This window comes from Cryptomeria japonica, chromosome 11 (genome assembly GCF_030272615.1).
Source record: "Cryptomeria japonica chromosome 11, Sugi_1.0, whole genome shotgun sequence".
Taxonomy (NCBI): domain Eukaryota; kingdom Viridiplantae; phylum Streptophyta; class Pinopsida; order Cupressales; family Cupressaceae; genus Cryptomeria; species Cryptomeria japonica.
Window position 1 is genome coordinate 509,039,442 of NC_081415.1, and position 26,848 is coordinate 509,066,289.

Here is a 26,848-nt window from a genome sequence, read left to right on the forward strand (position 1 = left end):
CTAACGTAATTGTACCATAACCCTAACCTTGAACACTAGTTAAATTGTAACTCTAATTGAACCCTAATCCTAATCTAGCACTAACAAGTTTACCCTAATTAAACCCTAACCCTAACTGAACCATAATCCTAACCCAAATTGAACACTAATTGAGCCCTAACCATTGCCCAATGTGAATATAATTAACCCTAATTGAACACTAACTTTTATTCTAAAATTTTGAAGTTCCTTAAATTACCTCATTCATTGTCATTTATCATTTGTGATGCCAAATAGAACTCCACAAGTTTACACTCTGAATGGTTTTAATACACACCTGTATTCCAACTTAGTATCTTAATCAACCTTACCCAATTATAAAATCTACAACACATTTTTTTGTAGGGATTCTATCGACTTCTTCAACTTTTCCCTTTTTTATTCTTCCAGTAGTTTTTCATCTTCCACCCTCCATTTAACACATACTGACTTTAGCTACAGGAATGACTCACTCACATGAATTGAGCCTTTTATAAAACTTGAATTTTTTATAATTTGCATATTTTACAAATCTGTTTCTCTATCTATTCTAGCCTTTGCGACTTTCAAATCCATAAAATCTATCGTTAGAGTTATTGCTCGCAATTTTTTTTTTTGCATTTGTAATTTGTGAGTGAATTTGAGGTTGCTAAATGGTGTATTTTTCAAGTCCAAGGTAGATAAATTACTTTTTGGGGCATACATGAAATTGAGATTACATCAAATTATTTGGAAACAAGTTTTATCCTATCAAATCATTTATCATTTGTAACTTGGTGGACCATGTAAGGAGTTTAGCTCAAAAAGAGATGAAAACTAAAAAGGTGGGTCTTCTTTTCAAAAGAAGTTAAGGTGTGTTACACAAGTGACAATGAAAGAAATCCAACTTATGGAAGATAAAAAGTTGAGTCTTCTTTTTAGAAGAAATTGAGGTGTGTTGCACAAGTGACAACAAGGGAATCCAACTTATAGAAGTTGAATAAATGGATCATCATTTTTAGAAGAAATCAAATTGTGTTGCATAAGTGACAACAAAGGGAATCCAATTTATAGGATTTTAAAAGGTGGGTCTTCCAAATCGAAGAAATCGAGGTGCATATAGCAATTGACAACAAAGGAAATACAAGTTATGGAAGTTAACAAAAGCTGGTTTTTTGTTTTCGAAATAAATTGAAGTGTGTTGCATATGTAATTATTTTTTTAAATATGCTAAAATTAGGTATTTTTTACTTAATGTCTATCAAGAATCTACCATTATCTTATGTTGAAAACTGATATATATGTATATAATATATTTTGAGCATTGTTAAATAACCCAACCACTTAACCATATTGCACTTAACATAGTAATTTTATTTATATTATTTACTTTAATTTTATTTCAAGAACTATTTTTATTTAATATTAAAAAAATTAAGTTGAAACTATTTAAGAAGTATATTATATTTAGTTACTTAAGAGTCATTTTATGATTTTTAGTTTTTAAAAATGTGTCAATTTTAGTTTATAGGATTAAAACGCTTTTAAAATCAAAATAACATAATTAAAAATAATGAGATTATATTCTCTAAATTCCTATTCATAATGGAATACAATGAAAATATAAGCTATCGATTTACTAATGCCTCTTAAATTTTATGATGTATTACAAGTGACATGAAAGATTATAGATAGATTAATATATATGTTTTTTTTAAATATTATTTTTTCACTAATATTGTTTTTCAAGACAATATTTTTCTTTGATTGGTATTTCTTAATTGAATTCATTGGCTAGCTTCAATACATTACATTAGTATATGGAACTCAAACCAAAAATCTTCCATGTTCTCATATTTAATATGCATGATTGCAAGAAAGTTTTTTAAACAAACATCCACAAAAAAATGTTTGTCTTCATTATATATTGTTGGATCTTCTTACCTTCTCAAGAGCTACTAGTTTGGCGCATGCACTTAATATGCTTGTAAGCCTAGAGCAATCTAACTTAACTTTTGCATATATCGTTTAAGAGAAATGATTCAGTGGATTCCATGAAATCACATTTCGTTCTAGCTTTTGGCTAGTAATGACGCAAGTTGTGGGGTTCGTTACACACAAAGGATCAAACATTAATTATTTTAAAGTGTCACTCTATACCTACTTAAAGATGACCCAAAAACTGTGGAGTACAACTACCTAAAAAATGGTTATTACTTATGCACAAATGTCCCGTAGTGTGCACTATGGGTACCAATAAAGTTGCACAAGTCCTCTAATTAAAGTAGAGTAAAGTGGAAGACTATTGGTAATATGAAATTTATTAATAGACTTTTAATTATCATTTTTTTTTTTTTAAATATTAGTAATTGAAAGATTGAGTGAATAAAGAATGCACCATAAGTGAAACATGAATGAAAAATGATGTTCTACCCCTGCAAATGTTTACCTATTAAGTGACCAATGTGTATTTGCAAATTGGAGAATGTATACCTGTTCTGAAAAAAAAAATTGGGGGATTGTACACTTACAGACAAGCCATATAAATTTAGCTCTGCAAAAATAATTTGATATTAAACTACTGAAAAAAAAAAAAATTAACAAATTTAAACCAATAGGTTTTCACTTTTATTGGTCCAAATTGTCACAATGGTGTAAATCCAGAGGTTGCTCCAGTAACCCAGTTTTAATCTTTACCTTCCAAATTGAGGAGATTATTTGAATTGTATCAGATTGCGAAGGAAACAGTGAGCTCAGCTTAAGTCTTCGACCTTCTCTACCTGGTTTTCTGGACATTTTTCTTTCTATTATGAATATCTTTTGAAAAGAAGACCCACATTACTATTTCCCTTACTCAACTTCCATAAATTCCATCCAGTACAAAGAAGTCTCCAGAACACAATCCACCGACCTGTTTCTGCAAACCTCCTTTTGCTTCTTGTTTTGTAATGACAACAGCTTGGCCCCCACCTGCAATCTTATCCTATGACAAGTATTGTTCTTGTCACGTTGCCATTGCTGTTGTGGTTTCCCGTAAACGCTTTGAATTGCGTGATCCTCACAAAGATTTTGTTTTGTTCTACTTGGTGCCTCTTATCTACTGTAAACAGACAGAAGGAAAACATATGAAAATGATAGGTTGAATGTATATTACAGCAACTTTACCATTTGAAGAAATTGCTTTCCCTCATTGGGAATAAAAATGAGCTTTTGAATTTCTTCTTACAAATTTAAATTAATAGACAAACGTTCATAAGAAGAGGAATAGTAACTAAGCACATACAAGACAAATCACAAAGCACTTGAAATCTGGTAGTCTATCCAGTTACATGGGCATACGAGTGCACTGAATAATTAGGACTATTCTCCAAATCTTGCACAATAGAATAAATAAAACCCTAATCACTTGCTCTTTCAAAATGCAAGTGCGCTGTAGAAGGCCTTATGAAAGGAAATAATTCGGTCCAATGATTTTGGTTAAGTGCAAACATTTTGGTGGAATATTCTTTCCCAGTTAAATATAGTTCTTTCAAAATTAGATTCATTTTTCACTCTTAACCTTAGCAGTGGATTACACAAGGTCAAGAAGAATCTTGATTAATATGATCAATCATTATTTCTCAGAGTAATTTCGTCCTAGTCTCTTCCCAATTTGTAGTCTCTGTCGAGTGCTATCCTGATAAGAATGTGTGTGGGAGAAACTCCACCATAAACCAAAGAACGGTTTATGAGACTGAGAAGTCATTCAAGAGTAATACTACTCTCTCCATCTCAATCTTTTAGGAATTCAACTTGGTTGAAGAAATATGGTTGTATATTTATCATCTGCACCTGTATGCTCAATATTCTGTTCTGGTTCGTGGCCTCTCCCAATCTGATTTTCTTTCTGTTTCTGCATGTGTTTAATTTGATTGCCTCATTTTATTTAATTCTCAATTAGGTTTGACTGTAAAAATGTATAGCTGTATGGTTAATGAATCATGCATTTGTGTTATAGGCCTACCGGGGCTTCAACCAGCTTTCTCAATAAACATGAATAAGGCAGTGGCACACACAGTCTCATACAACACCCAAATGAATGGAGCCTACAACAGGCTCAGGAAGCACTTCTCCTACTTTGATGCAGAAAAAAACCAAAATTTTCCAATTTACCTGGAAAATTCAGGGAGTAGCCAGTGTCCTGATGTGGTGATAGATTCCATGTCTAATTACATGAGATCTAAGTATGTTCAAATAGGAGCTGGATATGAACTTTCCATGAGAGCAAAGGGGGTGGTAGATTCTGCTCATAATTTCATGAAGACCTTTGTGAACGCTGATGAAGTTGGAGAGGTTGCATTAGGACCTTCATCTTCTCAGCTTTTGAAAAATTTGAGTTACTGTTACTGGAATTTTGTCGAGGAAGGAGATGAAGTGATTGTTCATGGGGCCAATCATGAAGCAAATGCTGGTCCGTGGGTTAAACTCGCAAAGGAGAAAGGGCTAAAGCTCAAATTTTGGATGGTGAATGAAGATTTCAGCTCAAACTTGGAATCTCTTGGTAAGCTCTTATCCACTAAGACTAGAATCCTAGCAGTCCCGCATGTTTCCAACGTTTTGGGAGAAATCCTGGATTTGGAAAAATTAGTGGAATTTGTTAGGGAGAAAGTAGGATCCAAGAGAACCAGAGTGATTGTGGATGGTGTGGCCTTTGCCCCACATGGAGCAATTGACGTAGCAAAGTGGGGTGTTGATTGGTATGTTTTAAGCACATACAAGGTTTGTGGGCCTCACATGTCTGTTCTCTTTGGAACCAATGATGCCTTTAATGAAATCAAGGATGAAATGCCCAATTTCTTTTTCATTCCCAATCATGACTTCAGCAGTAAATTTGAACTTGGATGCCTTAATCATGAGGGTTGTGCAGGGATTCTCGCCCTCAAACAGTATCTACAACTTCTGGCGCAGGAAGAAGAGTGCTTAAATTTGGATGCTTCTGAAGAGGTTGACTCAATTAAAAATGTTCAAAAGCAATTTTCTGCTATAAAAGTTGACGATTCTTCTATCTTTGATAGAGAGTTAGTCAAAGCTGCTTTCCGTACAGTTAAATTGTTGGAGAAACCCTTGCAAAGTGCATTGATTAGTTATCTTAGATCAAGATCAGATGTCCGAATCGTAGGACCTGATGATGCAGATGGAGAACGCAGGGTTCCCACCATCTCTTTTGTCCACAGGAGGAAGAAATCATCTGACATTGCTCAAGCTCTTTACAAAATGGGTTTTGCAATTAGGAATGGACATATGTATTCCTACAGGCTTATCTCAGCTTTATGTTCGTCTGGCCTTCTATGCGACAACAATGTAAGCGAGGGTGTAGTGAGAATTTCAATGATGCATTACAATACTCCTACTGAGGTTTCTTCTCTCATCTCTTGTTTGAATGACATTCTGTAATTGACCAAATAAATAAATGTGTAATACAATACTACTTTTATGCGGACCTCTCTGATGTTATAGCTGTTAATTATTTTAAAGACATCTGGAATGAATTGTCTTACTCTTAATTGCAATACTTTGCCCGACCTGCTTTCAAGAGATTTGAACTTCTCCACTCAACTATGGTTAGAGTAGTCAAGCTCAATAATGCATAACACTCACAAGAAACAATTTTAGGACTCAATCCACATATGTTGATAAACATCAATTTCTAGGTAAATTTGTACTTGTAATCATGACAGTAATCCTTATGCAATGTTTTTTGTTACTCATTTCAGTTAGTTTCGCTTTATCAGTAGCGTGACAGGAGAGTCTTAACTTTGTGTCCTCCTTGGGCTGTTTGTATAAGCTTCAAAGCAACATCTATGAAAAACAGAGTTTGATGATCATCACAGATACATCATACTGTAAGGTGCAGGACTATCATTTACTTCTAGTTGTGTATATCATTTATCTATTGTCTGCTGGTAGATTGCTACTTGTCTGCATGCAAGACCTCTTTTCTGTGTTTTAAATTTTCCATATAACATTTTTCTTTTTAGGGGCAAACTCTCGAAGGCATTTCCAGGTGCAATGAAAATATGCACGGTTATGTTATTGCTGTAGGAGATGAACAAATAGTCCAGGCCAAGCATCAGGCTTTACGGCAACACTACATCTTGAAAGTTAAAACCATTGGTTTAACGTACAGAATTAGAGAGTTAAATTTAGCAACAACTAGCCAATGTTGCCTTTGAGTTTCAAGTTCATAAGATGATTTACTTCCGCTGCAAATTCTAGTGTGATCACATTGTATGGGCTCTAAAAAAGTATACTAACAATAACTGCTGCTTTTCTTTCAAGATTGACCCCTCTGCTGAAAAATAGATTAACTGATCTTCCAGAGTGTTTAATGTACTTCAATTCAACAGGCTGTACGGACTCCCTGGAAAAAATAATCAGCATTTCAAACCAAAAGAAAATACCTAATATAATAATCTCATGCCAGGACATATTCGTTTCTATTTATTGATGTGTGGATAGATTAAACTTAGGGCTAACAGTGAAATTGCTTCTTTGATATAAGCAGGGCTAGTCCAACATGCATAGTCATAACTAGAGTCATATGATATGGCCAAACATGGGAGAACAATGAAAAACTTGCCATTTATGAAAAGTGTCAAAAATCTTAGAAAACCCATGCATTTATGTATGTAAAGGGTTTTGAGGGCATTTTCATGTATTTTTAAATCTCTATGAATCGTTAACTTTTGTAGGATATGACCCATATATGTTTTTTAGTCATCTCAAGATGACATCTATGAGTATATCGTATTGTCCTCTTAAGAATTAAAAAAATGGAACCACGGCAAACAATTTCAGATAGATTAGTATATCGATTTGTCATAAACTACATGCCCACAGAAATTCATAATAGCATAGACTTAGCATACTTTGGTCTTGTATGTAAGATCAGATTGTTAATATAATACAATTACAGCTCCCACATATGTACACACTGATCTGTGGTTGGGTGACTTAAATATCCTTCTCAACCAAACTCTCTGTTTCATGCCATGGCATTTCACGACGCACTCGGCTTCCACTTTATGTGATAGTGTAATTATTACCAAGATATACTCTTCACTGCTGCTCAATTTTTATCTCAAAATTACTTGAAAACTGACTTCAAAATTTGAAAATTTGCACAATGCATGAAAAATACCTCATGCATATACAATTGCTTCCTTGAAACTACTGAAACACATTGATATGAAACCATCTTGACACCCTCCACTTCTTTCCTCATTTATAAACAAATTGCCTCCAACATTTTCAAGCCTGCTGTTATATGGGGGTCTGCATAATTACACGAGTTTTTCCTACAACCTGAGAACAATTTCAATCTCTCTCTTCATTGAGGCATATCATCATTTGTTGATTGTTTCTGGCCGGCTTCTTGAGACCAGTATACCTTGATAGTAATTTAACCTAAACCAATTGCAAACTCTACTGAGAAAATTGATTTACAACAAGTTTGACTATCTCATGTTATCACACTCAATAATTGCTTCGTTTGTTACGAGGTTAGACTGGTAATCAACTCACCTCTGTGTTTGATGTAAATATTGGAATCAGCCTTACATTCTAGAAATCATTTTGCCTGAGGGAATGCATTTTAATTGATGATACAATGCTCTTGAGGATCGCTTGACTGGTCTACATGCTGCATTCACTTTTACTGGCTACTCATAGCCTTGTGCCTATTTCATGAAGATTTCTTCTTCCACCCAGTTGTTAGTAAATCCATGTTCATATCGAAGTGATACAAATCATTGTACCAAAATTCCACTTATGCCCCAATTGAATTTAGCATTGCAAGTAAGGAAAAGACATCTTTTTTTACCAGCCAAGCTCAAACGATCAGCTGATCATTTTGGCTTGGAATCTGGACCTAAGCTAAAATTCAATGTCTCAATCTGATAAATTCAATTCTTGTCTAACAATTTTATGTTCCAGAATGTGCATGCATGCAAGATAATTAAAAATCTCAACACACAAGAAACCACTTATTCCAATGCCAAGCTTCATGAAGAATCATCTGGTGCAACAGTATTCTGCTTGCTCTGTTCAAGGTGTGCCATTGTTGGCAACACTACTCAATTGTGCATCTTGAACCATACTTAATATCCACTACTCTTGAACGTAAATTTTAAACTCTCCATGACTATTTTATTATCTGACTGCAACTCTATTCTTCTGTGGCAAATATGGACATACATGTTGCATATTGATTTCATGGTTCGTGTAAAAGAGTTAATGCATTTGAGGTGTATTATCGTTTTTAACCATCTGTCAACATCTTTAAAGTTATCACATTCTCCTCCTAGAAGCCAATCCACTTCTCCATTGCCTCCTCTCATTCCTCGAGGAGAGGTTTAATCAGATAGGTTCTAGCTAGTTTTTTTGTTTTTGGAAGCCCGTTACAGATCACATAGATGGCTCTTCATCTTCACTTGTTTATCTCTGTTTTACTCTAAGTCTTATAAATGAAACTCTAACGATGACTCAGAATTATAAATTTTGTTTAAAGCTTTCATAGTTTTTTATAGTTTTTATCTGAGAAGGATAAATGTATTGTAATCAGCAGCAAAGTCTGCTCTGAGTTTAGATAAACTCAGGGCTATGAATATGGTTATTCCTTCTGATCTTCTAGGATTATAACAGCCTGTGCATGCTCATGATCAGAATTTGACCCTTGCGGTTTTTGAAACCTACTTTTCAGTGGGTCATTGTAGAAATCGATGGTCTTTTGTAAATTTTCTTTAAAATCAATATAATATTCTGACTCTGTCCATTATTGACAAAAAAAAAAAATTCACATTCTCCTCCTCAACTAAGAGAGATTTTTTTTTTTTAAGAATAAAAAATCTTGTGTTGAGATCATAAATGAAAGTTATTTCACAATGTAATTATGTCTGCATCGGTTTGCAAATGGTATACTAGCTCTGGTTTCTGCTGTGCTCAAATAGCTTCCTCTATGAGAAAAATATTCCATGGTGCTCATGGAAATTGTAATTATGTCTGCATCGGTTTGCAAGCGGTATACTAACATTTGCTTCCAACATTAGTGGAGTGAAATCCAAAAGTCAGCACTTCGAGTAGTTGTGTTGTAGACCCCCACCTCACAAAGGAAAGATCTTTCTAATCAGGCTAAAGCTCTTTGTTATTTCATACCATAATTGCTTTGAAGCAGATTCCCTTTCTGCTGCCAGCATAACATGTGATCATATTTTTGCTTTGATTTGTTTTTCTTTCTAGTCAAGGAGAGAGCATTGAGTGATTTTCTGATGGGGCCTTTGCCTTTGTGTCTTGCAGCAATTAGGTGATGATTATTTACATATTCAATAACATGTTTTATTTTGAATGTCACAAGCCTATCATAAGATGCTACCTGACTTTCTATTAACATAATCACCACATCTAAATCCATAGATCTGTGTTACCTGTTCAACCCCGAGGGCCTGCCAGTCCAGGTTTTGGTTTGGTCCACGCTGATGGCTGTCCAAGGTTCCATCCAAGCCCTATGGGTTCATTTGGTATGAACCTCGATGAACTTGGTGGGAATTTCACATTCTGTTGGTTGTGTGGTGTTTTGGCTATTTTTTTTTGTAATTTGACATTTGACTTTGACCGCATGCCTAAAAATGCGCCCATCCTTAAAAAAAATGAAATATTTTGAAAACAAAAACAAAGTCGTTTCCCTTTCACGAAAGGGAAAACAAAAATATTATTCATCCTTGTTAGAACTTTCATTCTTGCTTCTTATTATTAAAAAAAAAAAATTGATTGGTGAAAGTTCTAAGATGGTTGCTTTGCTATTTCTAGACATTTGCAAGAGCCCATTTGTTGCCCACAGATAGAATTTTGCAAAAAAAGGTTAATTTTTTTCAAGTTTTTAGTTTGTTTTGTGTGTATAATTTATTGAACTTCTTGTTATAGAGATTACAATGGCAAATATTTCTAGATCCATGGACCAACCCCACTTCAAAACAAACCTAAATTCTTCCATTTGAAAATATGTTGATATAATACAATGGCTTCCAAGTGGTGAGGATTATGTTGGATTTGTTATGGATGTGATGTTAGGTGTTCAAGCTCATTCAATCTAGTGTAAAGCCATTTATGCCAAATCACTAAAATAAGCATGCACCCATGTTCCAAAAGCACAAATCATAGCATGTATTAATGGAAAAAAAAAAGATCAAGCAATAAGTCAGAAATCAAATCATCCTTTGTTAAAATATCTCAAGGAATGAATCCCCCTCCACCGCCTTCTAATCTTCAATATGTAGAGAGTTGCCCACTTTTTCCACACCTAGAGAACAACATGTGGCATTTACACATAAGAGATCAAAGGGACTATTGGCAATGGCATTTTAGAATGAATCCCAAGAGATTGTCAAACAACGCATAACAAGATGTCTATATGCAAACGGATTGACTTTCAATGTTATTTTGCCACCATATTGATAACAAATGATAAAAGCAATTAATAAAGCTCTAAAAGGGTACCAAATCTTGAGTTTAAAAATAGTGCATAGCATCTTTTTCGAAAAATAGGTGAAATTTGTAGAGAAGTCATTGAATCCCATAAGGGATTTGTGAGCCAAAACTAGGGTGTCCATTGTTTCCAAGGGATGGAAAGATGCAATAAATCAACCTTTGATCAATGTTATTGTAGTGTCCCCAAACGGACAATGTTTTTTTAAAACAATGTATTGTGAATGGGAGCTAAAGGATGATACATTTATTGTTAATATTCTCATGACAATCATTGCGGAAGTGGGGGTTCGAACTATTGCTCAAATTATAATAGGCAATGCCAAAATTGTAGAGCAACCAATTTATGAGTTGAGGAGTGTAAATCACACATATTTTGGATACCATGTGATATCCATTCCTTTAACATCACACTTCAAAAAATTGGCACCAAAATTGATTGCATCAATCAAGTATTTATCAAGGCCAACGAAATTCAAATGTTCATCACCAACCACCATATGTCACAAGGCATATCCATAACAATTTTCAAATTCTCGGTTGTTAAAAGTAAGGAAAACAATAAGACTTCTTTTAATAAATATGTTTTACTTTAGTAAAACATTTAATTTTAGCTTTATTGAATTTTAATTTTAATTTTGTTTTTCACATGGGTTGCTAAGACTCATTTTTCCTCCAACATAATTCTCTTGAGACAACGTGAATCGAGAGGCACTTTCTAACATGATTATTGACCCAAATTAGTCTATATGAAAGTAATCTAATTTTAAAAAGGAAACAAATATTAAGTGGATGATCTTGCATACATTTGGTGGGATCGTGTTGAATAATTTTCAATTTCATTGAGTCAATATTGAGTATGATCCATTATACCAACATGGATTAGCCTTGGTTAAGAGAGATATACTATGGCATCGACCTAATCATTGAAAAGATGAAAACCATCATAAATGGGAAAGAAGAGATCTTAAAGAAAATCTCTTCAAATAAATACACAAAATTATTGTAGAGAGATGAAACAAAATGACCACCCTACTACATATTATTGTCTTTGCATTTAGGCTCAAATATTATATTTTGAGATCCTTTATGTGTTGACAATGATTGCCCCATACAGAGATGTTGAATTCGGCCAATGATACAAGGTAGCACTTCATAGACTAGATTCATTAATCGTAACATGCAAGATGCAAGATATCAAAAGTCAATTCATGGATTTTGTATGGTCCACTGACTTTAGTATATATGCTCTTTGTGACAAATTAAAGGTCGATGCTCACATTTGGTGGCATTTCCATGGTTAACCATTCACACATCTACAACCTCTTGTGATCAAAATGTTATCACAAGTAAGTCTTCTAATAATAAAAATATATCTTTTAAGTTCTATTTAAATATGATAATTTAAATTTTTAAACTTTATAGCTCATAACTCTTTAATTTTGTTTTAATAGATTGCTACTCCATTTGCATCTAAAATAATTGGACCACATACTCCATGCACTCAATAAAGTGCAATCAATTACACTAAAAAATGAAGAGGACTTAATGTATGTGCATTCAAACTTTTGTCTCCTTTAACACAAACAAAGAGGCTATAGGAACTGGACACAGGGAAATGGGATATCAAGCCAAAATATATTGACTTGGATGCTTCCACTTCTCACCTTGTTGCACTTGATATTAATGTAGAGACAACTAGCAAACATGAAAATGTCAATATCAATGTCAATGCAAATGCAAATGATGTTGTTTGTGGTTCTTCCAATATATTAATACCTACATCATCTAATATAGATGGTGGTGATATTTTTGAAAACCTGTATGATGTGTGTTGATTTATGATGGTTGATTCTTGACACTTGACATTATTGTTTTTAACTTTTAATAAATAGTATATGAAATGAAGTTCGAATTTAACTAATTGACATTGTAATATTTACAATTTTATGATGGTTTTGTTATATATATATATATATATATATATATATATATATATATATATATATATATATATATATATATATATATATATATATATATATATATATATATAGACACACACACACACAAACCCAAAACAAACCCAACCCCCACACTTTTTAACTAAACCCATTTGTAGACAAATAAAATTAATATTTAATTAATTACTGCGAATTGCATAATTAATTTCATTAACCATGTTAGCCCTTTATTATTCGTACATTTAATTAATTACCCCCTTCCATCCATATAATTAACTTATCGATTAATTGTGTGTGTGCATGTGTGTGTGTGTGTGTGTGTGTATCATTTCTTCTAAAGTTTGATTTATTTCCATTAATCAAACTCAACCTTGGGCAAATATTTCAATCCTCCTGCTAATCCCAATCATTTAAATTAATTCATAATTAATTAAACTAATTTGTTGATTCCTACAAACCCATCTTTTAACCTCCCTCATCAAGCTAATTAACCAAAGATTAATCCCTGTTAACATTTATGTTATTTTTAAATGTTACACACCTATCCAAGTCCATATGTGACTCCCTTCATAAATGACTTCCATGCACAAGTCATTTTCACCTCTCCACCTCACCTTTGACCCATGGGTGCTCACACATGTGTGAGAATGTTCTTCCCCATGGAGCCACCCTAGACCTTTTTGTTGCAAGGTGTGTGCCCTTGGTCTTTGTGCAGCACAAGTAGTAGGTTTGTGATATGGCTTAACCGCCTCCCATGGATTCTATGTGTCTAGTGGTTGTAGCGGGCATTGACAGGTCAAACTTTTGGTGCAACGACAATTGTACCCAACAAATGGTATCAGAGCTGGGTCACGGGTTCAAACCCTGCTTGCACTGAGGGGGGATTGTTGCATCTTGTGTGTCCTTGGTCTCTGTGCAGCACAAGCGATGGGTTTGCGGCATGGCTTAACCGCCTCCCATGGATTTTATGTGTCTGGTGGTTGTAGCGAGCATTGACAGGTCGACCTTTTGGTGCAATGACAATTGTAACCAACACTTTCCCTTTTAGTCCACATGTCATATCCCCCCTTCCTATATCTCTTACACTTTGTCAAAAGTGTTTCCACTTGTTAACCTTAGGGTCTTCCCAAGATTTTCTCACACATGTGTGAGCACATCTTGTCATCTTCCCCATGACAAGTGCTCTTCCCAAGAGCTGCTGACACATGTGTGAGCATACTTTTCCCTCTTCCCAAAGCCTACCCCTTGTGACACTTGTTACAAGGCTATGAGTTCAATCTAACTCATCTTCTCACCTTCAATCTCAGCCCCTCATCATCCTTTCAATCTTGACTATCCATTTCCCCAATGTCTATAAATTGGAGTCCCATCCCTTCATGATATCATCCACTTTCATTGCATTCTCGTGTTTCCCTTTTGATTCCAAACCCACCTCCATTGCATTCTTATGATGTCAATTTTATTGCATAAACACTTCATTTTCCAATCCACATCCCCCTTAACATGTCAAAATATTCATCCATCCATCTATCCTTTGTTATGCAAATGTGAGAGAAATCCACATTCATTATCTTCAACTATCTCCCAATCTTCATTTGTCAATCTTGTAGCAACAAAATCATGAAGAGGAGGGGGACAAGGAAGAGCAAATGGCATTGGGTGTATCGTAAGGGAAGTAATGGTCATGTGTTTTCTTATTTTCTATATTTACTCATATGCTAATCTTTCTTGATATGTTTTTAAATGGTTAATTCCATAGGCTTATGGTTGGGCTTATTATGGATTTATATTGATTACTAACGATCTCCATTTTATTAACGTCATTTTGGCACGCCTGTGGGACCAACCTTTGTCCTCTTGATTGATGCTTGCATTTGTCTTGAGATTTTACATTGCAGTTGCAAGTTAAATCTTTTATGCTTCACATTTATTCATTTTGTCAAGCAAATCGTGTACCTTGTTAAAGCTTCCACATTTAGCATTTTGAATAACAGTTTACATGTTTGTTTATGCTTTCAGATTTGAAACATTTTGCCTAACAACTCATGTGTTTTGTCCACATTCTGGCTTTGTTTACTGTTCACGTGCCTTGATTAAATTGCCACGGTTTGCATTTGTTATTACAATTCACACCTTGTCTTATGAATCAATTTGTTTGGTGTAACACACACATTGATTGGCATGATAATTTTAAAAATTAAAAAATAAAATTCTAGAGGAAAACAATTTCTTATTTGATAAGCATAGTGGTTTTGAAATAAAAACACAGTTGCAAGGAAAGATAGGAAATACCCACGCAACATAAAGGGCTTTCATCCTGCGATCATAACATTTCATGATATAACATCTTTTTGAGACATTTTGTCAAACAGTACATGTTGAGCTCCTGTATTTATTGTCTTTGATTTCTACTAGTTGCTATTTTGGTGATTTTGTATATGTTTTTCATCCAGGAGGCTTTGAATGCATACAAAGATCATCAAGTTTGACTTGCTTTCACGTGACTTTAATAGAACATGCTCTCAAAATTCCAAGCATTATGGATGAAAGGGCGGAAATTTTAAATGAGATCCATGATGACTAACCACGTCTATAATAGATCCACGATGACTTCACATTCCAATGCGTGAGATTTTGTAAGTTTTGACAAATCATTGATGTAAGTCATTTTTTTAAATCTAATTTCCTTTTATTTTTGCTAACCATTGTCTAACAAGGGTGCAGCTACAGCATATCAAGGAGGATTTCTAACAAATTGTTTGTATGTTTCTCAATGTTTCAAATTGGCAATATTTCTTTTGAATCATTTAATTGTGCAAATCGATCAATCTTAGGATAGTCACTTTTACTTTGCGCAACAAATGGTTTAAAAAGAACAATCATTTTATCATTTTTAGGTTTTAAAAAGAGAAATCACATTGTAATTTTTTCCACAAATTGGTTTTTTTTTAAATCACATTTTGTGATGAGACATTAAAAAGAACAAGTGTCTCTTGTGATTGGCACATTTGTGCATTTTGTGTGAAATCCTAAAGTATCGCAGGGGTATTCTCTCTCATTTGTTGGGTGCAAGAGAAACCACAATATTTCCTTAGCAAGCCTACCTCCTGATGTGTTACACCTATGAGAGGGAATGACTCAAGCGATACTTTCTTTCAGTCTACTATACAAATAATCATGGTTGTGATGAAAGTCATCAATCACCTGGTGTTGTTGTTCTATACTAACGAAAGTCTCCCTCAATATCCATGTAATGCATTAAAACTCTTGTTCTAAGGATTGGGAGGTCTCTTAAATGAGAGAATCCCCACATGTATAAACACTAGTATTACCCCAAAAGTTACTAAACACCATTGTTCTAGAAGTCCAAAAACCCATATTTGCTCATTCAGGGAATGTGGATCGTATCCCGAAGTTAACCCTTATTGTACCCTTCATTGTGAGACACAAAATTCCTCGATCAAAAGGTTTTTGAACCTTCAGGGTAAGAGATTTGGTGTGCCTATGTTGTCGTGGGGGAGCTAGTGTCACCATATCTCTATGTGTCCACTTTGTCTGAGGTATTGCTATTAATAGTGAAGGGCCATAGTAGATATCAACCACTTTCCAGCCTAAGTTGTATCCTTTCAATTGTTTGCAATTGTTGAGACCCATTGTGTTCAAACAGGGCTAATTTAGGCTCTCTCCTATCTTGCACTTGCTCAAAGCGTCAACTTGGCCAATGTATTTTATTGTTTGATATCTCTTGCCAAGAGAATAAATTCCAAATTTGATCGAAACGTGCACCTTGTCCACAAATTTTCCAATGTGTCATATCCTCAAGTCCCTCAAACATATCAAGAAGTCCATTTACCATAGATTCAAGAAGAAGAATCATATTCCTAAGGTCATCCAAAAGTGAAGAATTTTTCTATACAAAAACTGTGACCTCCTATTAAAACATCACATATTCCTACACCAGTATCATGACTTTATCCATGTCTTTAGCAATGATTTGAACTAGATCCTTTAATAACACAAGCCCAAAATCAAATAATAGCTTGTCTCAATTCATAAACAGAAATCATCGCATCTCGTTGTCTTATCTCCCTAATCCAAAGATATCATATTAGTCACCCATCACCCATCACCTTTTTCTATCAACCCACCTTTCGACCATCTTCTTTCAAATCCAATCTTTCATGATTCATGTTGACTTAGTGCAATCATCCAAAATCAACCTTATGATCCAAATTTATCAAATCACATCCAATTGTCATTAATCCCTAAACCAAGATCGAAATTGATGCAGAGGCCTTCTTACACCTAAGGATAGGTCCAAAAGGTTCGATTTTATCCCTTCCAAATGGTAACAAGGATCCTACAAGAAGGACTCCACACCTTAAGGTTTGAACTACTCACACTCCTCTAGACTGGCACCTACTCAAGATGAGTAAATAGCTTCAACATTCCCAACATGCCTCACCATGATTATTTCTCTTAGGGGCCTTGGATTTGGTCCACACATGACATCTAAGAACTTTTCCAAGCATTGGTTTTAGACTTAGGCATCAATACCCTATACCTCCTTTGGAAACCTACCCCCTAGGCTAGTAGCCCTATTTAGCGGGTATTTCGCCCTTAACTCTAAAATATTGCACACGACCTGACAAACAACTTACCATTCTAGATACCCTTTAAGGAGTTACACTCATTCCCAAAAGGGATTGGCAATACCTGAAATCTAAGGGTCTAAACCCTTTAGGAGCCTAGAGACCTAATTAGGGCGACTAGGCCTAATTTACAAAGCAACATCCATTTTTAGATTCTCAATTGCAAAGCCAACTTCATGAGCATGTGGGGAAGGTAAATAACCTCTAATTCTAAGGTTGCATTCCTGGAATCCACCGCTACAAGATTTTAGGGTAACTGTCCTAATTTTGTCTAAGGCAGTCACATAGAGATGCCTACCTAGTTTTGCATCATACTCTCCACAACCGAGTCTTCCCTACAAAAACCTATGAAAACCCTAATGTACACTGACCAATCCTGCACTCCCCCAAACGAAAGAACTTCTAGAGGAAGGACGTGCAAGATATGGCCATTTTTTTGGTAAAACCCTAGCCAAACCCTGGTTTTCCGGGTAGCAGCTAGCAAATTGAAGGGTTCTCACTACTCCTAGAAGATCAAGACCTCAAACCACTGCCAAAAAAAATGTGATTCAACCCTCTATCTTCTCCATGAATGGTTTTGTCAAAACCAATCCGTACAATGACGTACAACCACTGCAAAGTCAGAATTTCTGGGAAATAACATAGTTTTTAGTACTTTATTGCTTTCAAACTTCAATCTACAGTAACTCTCCCCTTGGGAATCATGTCCACAAGACTTATATCCTTCCCCAACGATTTCCAACTGAATTTTGAAGAGGTTGGAGCCGTTGAGAGGCTTACAACAAGCAAAAGTGGAAAAGTTGCACTTTTGCTTGCAAAAGTTGCACTTTTTGACAAAGTTTTCAATTCACACCTGATGCTCTGGAAAACTGACAAGTTAGATGTAAACCTATGGTATTATAACACACACAAACAACAAGAAACAAGTGTTAAAGTTAGTGCTATTCAACCAAAGATTAACCTAAGCAGGCATATCAAAAGAGACACCAAGAACATGAAAGAATATTCAACTAGGAAAGTAAATATAACGAGGCATCTCCAAATGCCTCCTAACATGCTCTTAGCTCCTTCTCCTTTGTTCCTCTCCTCTCCAAGTTCCAAATTAGTGTAGCTCTCAGCAGCTTTTTGCACTATGGATGCTTATGGAGATTCGAGATTGTAGATGATTACTCTAAATGCTATGCAAATGTGAACAAGCTAATATTAGATACTATAATGCTAAAATGATTTATTTTAGGCCAAAATAACAATATATATTAGTTGATTTATGCTAAATGCTCTCTAAAATTCTCTATAGATTAAATGCATACAAGTTTTTCAGGATCTGGATTATGAAGAAATGGGCTCTATTTATAGGAAAAATGGAGCAATGGATGGTTGAGATTGAGCAATCTCAACAAGGGTCAGGATTGAATGATATTCAATCCATGTGAGGGCTTTCAACCCAATCCCAAGACGACAAGTGTCAACATGAGATGGGTTGAGAGGAGAGGGAAGAAGCATTAAATGTTTGACATGACCTGAGGGTTAACTTGGGAGTTAAGGTCAAGGTTGGGTTGAGTGAATAAATTCTTTATTCAAAGAATAAAAATAAAGTTTTTATCTAATGGATAAACTCTTGTGCAAAGGCAAAAGGGATAACCATGGTCAAAGCAATAAATGTTTGAGGAGACCCATGAGTGCAAGTTGAATTAACCATAAATGGTTATGTAAGAGCCATTAATGGTCATGTAAGAGCCATTAGTGGTTTTGGAAGACTTTAGAGGTTAAATTGTTGGACACGCAAAGCATTTAATGTTTTTCAAAGACTTTGAAGTCTTTGAGAAGTGACTTCAAGTTGCTTAGGAATGTTGCAATAATTAGGAAATGGATTAGGCTAATTAGGAAGGGTTTAGAAGAATCTAGAAGGGATTTTAGGAGTGCAAGTGGATTTGGTGGGTGAGGGAAAATAGGATTTTATTAAAATAAAAATTCATTTATTTCAATAAATGGGTGCAAGTTGCATTTGTAGGAAAATGCAAGTGGAGGGATAATGATTTAAATAAATGTTTTATTTAATTTATTTAAAAGAAGAAAATGGGGATTTAATTAAATAAATAGAATTTATTCATTTAATTGATTATGAATTTGGTATAATGAATTGATTAAAATAAATTGAATAATTTATTTAATTAATAGGAGAATGTTTGAAGATAAATTAATTAAATATTAATTTAATTAACTGAGGGCTTAGTGGATTTTTAATCAAATAAATAGGGAATATTCATTTAATAAAATTGGACAGATTTATGTGACTACATTTGCCCCTCTTTGAGACGGTGTGGTTTATCGTGTCGTTTCAAATAAACAAACATAGGTGTGAAGAAATGCCCCATAAAATGTAGATTTAATGGGTGGCATGCCCCCTTGAGAGATGGGCCAAAAATTTCAAAAAATCGGGTGATCTCTCGAAAAAGAGTGAAAATTGGCAAGGTGGTAGAAGAGAAGAAGTTAGCAATGCGGGTGAAAAATAAAAGAAATCGGAGATAAAATGGAAAAATGGGAGGCTCGGGAAGTTCACGGGGACCACGGCGGTGAGCGGGGGAAAATTTGTGTTACGACGAAGGGTTTATATGGGGAGAAAGGGGTGAAAACAGGGTTATTTGAATCCGCGACCATAGTGAAACTAGAGCTTTGATAGTGACATTTTGGAGGAACGAGCAGTAATCAGGATGTCAGTACCCGTTGCAGAGCACCAATTTGAGCAAGTCCGTCGATTCCATTGGCCAGAGGACTATGGACCAGTGGTATGCAATTTGAAATTTGAAATTTTATGCATTTTTGACATGTTTTTCGCTGAGTCCAAGTTTAGTCGAGACAATAGCGCTGAAACTATGTTTTGTTGTTGTTGTCCAATGAATTAGTGCTTTTGTGTCACAATGGCGCTATTGTGTTATTGTTTGAGCTCTTTTGAAAGTAGTAGTGCTATTGTATAGAGGTTTGAGCGCTATTGTTTGTGTAGCACTATTGAGGGGTCAATTGAGCGCTTTTGATGTGAGGCAGCGCTATTGCATAGGTGTTGTAGCGCTTCTGTAGTTTGAACACTTTTGTATGGTTGATTAAGTGCTTTTGTTAGGGGATTGGCGATATTGTCTAGAAAGTAGCGCTTTTGTTTGCAAGATAGCGCTTTTGTTTAGGAAAATAGATGCCCCAGTTTGTGTGAACAAAAATCTCCCAATGCCAATGATGGATGGAGAGGGATGTGAAGTGAGAATTGTTTTGAACCATAGTAGCCCTGATGAGACTGAGGTCATTAGGATAAATATATGTTGAAGTCTAGGTGTGCCATGATTGCTTACTTGTTGAGACTCGAAGATACTTGATCAAAGTATCTGTTGATAGTCTAGGTTTAAACTTAAGAAAGTTTGAAACAAAAAAACTGATGATGATTGATTGATGCACGTGTGCAGGAGGATCTACGCGTCTTACAGTTGTGCGAGAGACATCCGGCTACACAGGGGCTACGCGATCGGCTGATAGAGGCCGAGGTGGATTGCATTGCAGTGACTGGGTTGTATGATGTGATGCATATGCCCATAATTCAGATGAATCACGGTTTGATTACAGTCTTGGCAAAGCACTGGCATAGTGAGACATGCACGTTTCACTTAGCGCAGGGGGAGATGACTGTGACACTAGAGGATGTGTGGCACATCCTACATATTCCCATTCGGGGTGAGCTGGTCATATATGATAGATCATGGGGGACTCTAGCGATGCAGAGATTCTTTGATGAGGATGTGTATATTGATGACGGTTCGATAGCCTAGGAGGATATCGCGGCTTTGTACAAGCCATTACCAGCAGTTTTGTCTGGGATCGTGGGAGGGCTACTATGTCTAGATAGACGATCACATGGTCTGGCTGTTGGTTGGGGACAGGTGATAGAGCAGATGATGACAGAGGGGACCCGATTTGCTTGGGGACCGTGCGTGTTAGCGCACCTATATCAAGAGCTGCATGAGGTGGTATACCGCGAGAGGGGCTCATTGGCAGTGGGAGTGACGTTGCTGCATATTTGGGTGTGGGAGCACTTACCGGTGACTCGACCAGTGAGTCTGAGATTTCAGGCAGGCGACCAACCCTATGTTTTTATGTATAGTGGTTTGATGAGTCAGCCCCACCTGGGGAAGTTAGAGTGGTGGCGGTGGGCGCTAGATGATCTGGATGCAGTGATTTGGAGACCCTACATTGAGTGTGAGCCCTGGGAGGATGATGCAAAGGCATTGCCATATGTATTCATGACCTGATTCCTCATTGGGAGGACATGCTATGATGTAGAGAGACAGGTGTCAGGCAGAGTGATGAGACAGTTTGGACGTCGGCAGGGATTGCCAAGGGGATCAAGAGAATACGCCAGAGTGGTCCGAGAAAGATATGCATGGGGGCTAGCACTTCCTTATGATCAGGCATTGGCAGAGTTATGGATGCTTCAGGCGAGACCATGGGACATACGACCGAGGGTGGTAGATGCAGGAGTGTCGGAGGAGTATATGCAGTATATGGCGGCTCATCCGATTCCTCGGATATCAAATTCGGTAGAGCCGATTCCCGATTTTGAGGAGGAGAGGGGACAGAGACAGAGGAGGGGAGGAGGTCGAGGACCGATGATAGGTGGACGAGGGAGGGGGGATGGTGGAGGTGGACGAAGACGAGGAGGAGGAGATGGTCGAGGTGGTGGAGGAGGAGGAGGAGATGGTGGAGGTGGACGAGGAGGAGGTGGCTTAGGTGGTCGGATCCAGCGAAGAGGGAGAGGCGGATTGCCATTGCGGATATCACAGGGAGATGCCAGGAGGAGTCAGATTAGGTGGCCGAGGTATGGAGAGGTAGATAACGATGGATAGAGGGGAGGGAGCTACTAGAGAGGGAGCTACAGGTGGTGTACCTATGGATACAGGGGAGGGAGCTACTGGAGATCTATGGGATCATATGCTAGTATATTTGCAGACTCGACTTATAGCAGCCGAGACACAGGTAGAGGATCTGGAGGTGGTGGTTGCAGCTAGAGATGTGCAGCTATTTGCACGAGAGTCAGAGCTGACTGTAGTGTTGCAAGAGAGGGATGATGCGGTGGAGAGATTAGCAGAGCTGCAGGAGAGAGTTCGGGTTGGAGTAGGAGCACAGGGTCCTACTGGGGAGGTGATGAGGGAGATTCAGTGAGCATAGGCTGAGATAGAGTATTGGCGGGGTTTATATGAGCAGGTGGTGCCAGCTAGTCAGTGAGCACTGAGCTATTCATGGATGCGGCAGGCCAGATCAGAGCGGTCTCAGAGGATACAGAGCAGTGGGGGTGTGATGGGTCCTCTACGGAGAGATAGGTCAGGTGATACAGGAGCTAGTGGGGGTTTGATGGGTCCTCCATGGAGAGATAGATCATATGATGCAGGGACTAGCAGGGGAGCAGGTGGTGATGGTGATGCGGCATCTGGTCAGAGTGGCATCTGAGAGAGCATTTTGCATGTATTTTGATATTGTCATTTTGGATTGTGTCTTGGATGGCTCTTGGTAGCCGATTTTTTGGACTTCATTGTACTCTGATACATGAGATGATATATATGAGGAGATCCCATGTTTGGTTATGATATGCATGTTGATATGTATGGATTCTATGCAGGATGATGATTTAGGAGTTTATGCTTAGATGGATACGTGTATATGTATGCATTTATGAGATGATTCCTATATGTTGTTTATATGCATGCTTTATGATGATTTATGATGTTGGATACTAACATATGAATGCAGGTTTATATATGTGTGCATGATTTATTTGATGTATTGCTTTATGTATGTAATGCCATGATGATGATGTATGCATAATAAAATGATGATTATGATAGTATCTTGTACTTTATATTAATACAAGGATGAGACAATGATATGCAATGATATTAATGCAATGCTTTGAATGAATGATTATTTTTATGGATATGCATCTATATGGTTGAAAAATGAATGTAACATGGATAAACAGATGTAAAGTACAAATGTTTAAATGATGATTTCTAAATGAATGCATATGTTTATAATGTACGAACCAATGTTGGAAACAAATGGTTTTATGATTCCAAATGCCCAAATATGATTAAGTAAAATGATAATGTGATGATAATGCAACTTATGGTTAATAACTACACCTTAATGCAATTAAAAAGGGATAATGAATGCAATTTAAATGAATCCTAAAAATGAGTATAATAAGACACTAATAATGGATGAATGAATGCACTTTTTAACTAATGGATAGATAAATGAATGTATGCAACGATAAATGATAAAGGATAATAAAGGATGATAAAATGATAATTGATAACTGACACTAAATGAATGCATAGTAAATGGCTAATACAATCAAGGACAATTGGATTATATGAATGAATCTAAACATCATGATTATGCAATGATGAAATGATATAAGAAGACTAATGTTAATAAATGATAATGAACTATATGCATTTTAAACAACTAAAATGATATGAAATGTACTTGATGCAAATGCAACTAAATGTAATGATGATGATATGATCATGATAGATGAATGCAAGGTTGTTTATACTTTGCATGATGCACTGTTGATGTATCAGAGTACTCGATCGTGATTGTATCCAAGACCAGCTTAATTTTCACATAACTGCTTACATTAACTTTGTTCACATTTGCATACAAAAATCACATATATGAATGAGTAAATGGATGGGTGATATGCAACGGAATGCAACATATAAACAGATGAGATGAAATGACGATCCATAGTGCTCTATTTTCATCATTAAGCTTTAAAATGTTGTACGAAAATACAAGCAACTTGATATAATTATTCAAGATGACCAGAGTATTTCTTACATGGATTTGATATAGCAAGTTAATACAAACAACTTGATATAATGGTTCAAGTTGACCAGAGTATTGCTTGCAGAATAGACAAGGATTATCTCCTTTCATGCATGACTTGGATCGTCCTCCTTGATCTTAGGCTGATCATAGCCCTAGACAAATGCATATCGTAATAAGAGATAAAACCTTTATCCAGTTGGACGAGGTAGGAGAAACCAAAGAAAGAGCATTGGTACCTGCAAACAAACAGTATATATAAAGAATAAAGAATAAAGAATAAAGAATATGGATCCTCGATAATGGTGCATGCTCATATGGTCAAGGTATACACTGTAGTCAGCAAGCCATAGTGATCTATGTTTGTATTTTGCCTATGATCACGTAGCTTAGTGAACTTCCCACGTAGACACCATTAGTACATGCCCAGAACTTCATCAGAATAATTCATAGAAGATAAACAAACAATGTTGTAAGATCCTGATATAAATAACTCACAAATCAACCAAGTATTTGATAGCTTAAACAAAATTTTCTTGTCAAAGAAAATGTCATCTTGTCTTTGTTTTGGTAAGGAAGGATACATCCTTGTTGAAGACGGTTTTTGAGTGTTGATGTTGATTGTTTGGTTGATTGATAAGTGGTCATTTCGGAGTATGTCACAATGTTTGTTTGGTATCTGCTTTGAAAACGTATGTACAGGGGGGTGCCATGTTTTTGATTGATTTTTTATGTTTTCTGATGTTTTTTTATTTTTGTGAGATATTTTTCCAATGTTTTTGATATTTTTTATTGTTTTGAATGTTTTTTGGTTTTTGGTGAGACATTTTTCGAATGTTTTTGATATTTTTGTGAGAAAGTTTTGAAATTTTTTTGATATTTTTTGCGAGATAGTTTTGAAATGTTTTACCCCAATGAATCATAAGATAATGTAGAATCCACTTCCATCAACTAGATTAAGGGCATTGCCCCTAGTTTTTAGGACATGACTATGAAAAAGCAGGATGCGAGACGCATGAAGTACTTTCTTGATTGTAGATTAATAACAAGCCATGGTTTGAATGATGGATGAGTAGATGTGATGAATGTGATCGCAACAAGTCTGAAAGAAAATGGAGCCATAGCCTTTACAAGTGGCACCTGTTTGCCAGGTTTTCACCATCACACTTACCCAAGGTGCCACCGGAGTGGTTGTTCACCGTTTGGATGTATGATTTTTCCTTACTTTTTTTATGTTTTTGTATTTTCTTCAGGACATTTATCTGAATGTTTTTGGTGTTGATTTTCTGGGATGTAGGGGAGCTTTATGCTCTGTATAGCTTGTGTATAAAACCGTTTGAGGTGCATGTTGTTGATCGGATCTGCTAGCGGTTCTCCTTTGGAAGTAGCCAACTGATATCCCCGGACCCAAATACAGTAGTGATAACATATGGACCCAGCCAATTTGATTCAAACTTTCCCTGATGTTCTTTGTTTGGTTGGTTATGGGGACTCTCTCGAAGAATAAGATCTCCTACCTCAAATGTACGAGGTCTAACCTGATGATTATAGCTTCTTCTCATGCATTGCTAATAGGCTTTGAGGTGGTTGTATGCAGCTTATCATTTCTCATCAAGTAGCTCTAAGTCCTGAAGAAGTGATACCCTGTAGGCTTCATCATCTATAAGATTATGCAAGGAAACCTGTAGTGATGGTATCTCAACCTCAATAGGTAAGATAGCTTCTGCTCCATAGACCAATGAGTAGGGAGTTGCGCCTGTAGGGGTTGAAATGCTAGTTTGATACGCCCATAGTGTTGGATTTAATTGAACATGCCAATCATGGCCGACATCATTGACTGTCTTCTTGAGGATTCTTAATATGTTTTTGCTTGATGCTTCGGCCTGACCATTTCCTTGTGGGTAATAGGGAGTGGAAAAGAGGTGTTGGATGTGAAACTTCTCACAGAGCTCACAGACATCCTGATTTTTGAAAGGAAGCCTGTTATCTGTGATGATGGGCATGGGTACACCATACCAACAAATGATGTAATTAAGGATGAATGAGGCGATCTGCTTGCCGGTGACTTGGGTAAGTGGAACAGCTTGAATCCACTTTGTGAAGTATTCGGTGGCGGTAATGATGAATTTGTGGTCATTGGATGAAGATGGATGAATTTTACCCACAAGGTCAAGGCCCCATTGACAAAAAGGCCATGGTGTTGTGATTGATTGCAGTTCTTGTGCTAGTGCATGTATCAGGTCTCCATGAACTTGGCATTTCATGCACTTTCTGACAAAGTACTAGGAGTCCTTTTCCATAGATGGCCAATAGTATCTAGTGTGCAGGAGTTTCTTGGCTAGTGACGAACCACTTGCATGTGTTCCACAAATTCCTTCATGTACCTCTTCCAAGGCCTTTGTTATCTCATCTTGTTCCAAACATCGAAGGAGAATACCATCAAGACTGCGTCGGTATAGGGTTTCAGCAATAATGGTATATCAAGCAGTTTGGCGAATGAAGGTTTTACGTTGGTTATTCGATTGGTTAGGAGGAAGGGTGTGATCGTGGAGATAAGTGTAAAACTCACCGTACCATAGGGATTCGGAACCGACAAGGTGACATATCATTTTGGATTCGGGGATATCATAAGCAAGAATCCAAAGTTGTTCAACCAAGAACTCGTAGCGTGTTGAATTTTGTGGAAGATCTAGAAGAGATGCGATAGTAGCCATAGCGTCAGTAGCTCGATTCTGGTCTCTGGATATCTGCTCAAAGGTTATAGTAGTAAATGATGCCTTTAGATTGTCCACCATTTGCTTGTATGGCATGAGTTTATCATCCTTGGTCTGATATTCATCTGTTGCT

General features: G+C 36.3%; 1 protein-coding gene and 1 long non-coding RNA gene across 3 annotated transcripts; one reads left to right on the forward strand and one right to left on the reverse strand.

Moving 5' to 3' along the window:
• Window positions 1–2,412: 2,412 nt before the first annotated feature.
• Window positions 2,413–9,585, reverse strand: LOC131034194 (uncharacterized). Its single transcript, XR_009103754.2, has 2 exons — window positions 9,459–9,585; window positions 2,413–3,097 (listed from the first exon to the last, which is right to left on the reverse strand). It is a non-coding gene; the product is annotated as an uncharacterized LOC131034194 (long non-coding RNA).
• LOC131034066 (aminotransferase-like protein FGM3) lies at window positions 3,313–6,402 on the forward strand. Of its 2 annotated transcripts, XM_057965521.2 has the most exons (4): window positions 3,313–3,852; window positions 3,995–5,391; window positions 5,751–5,884; window positions 6,015–6,402. In XM_057965521.2, exons 1-3 carry the CDS (start codon window positions 3,804–3,806, stop codon window positions 5,769–5,771), a joined length of 1,467 nt encoding a protein of 488 aa, XP_057821504.2. In that variant the 5' UTR covers window positions 3,313–3,803; the 3' UTR covers window positions 5,772–5,884; window positions 6,015–6,402. The 2 variants fall into 2 exon arrangements, with proteins under 2 accessions (XP_057821504.2, XP_057821431.2); XM_057965448.2 differs by lacking the exons at window positions 5,751–5,884; window positions 6,015–6,402 and having other exon boundaries at window positions 3,315–3,852; window positions 3,995–5,478.
• Window positions 9,586–26,848: the final 17,263 nt, after the last annotated feature.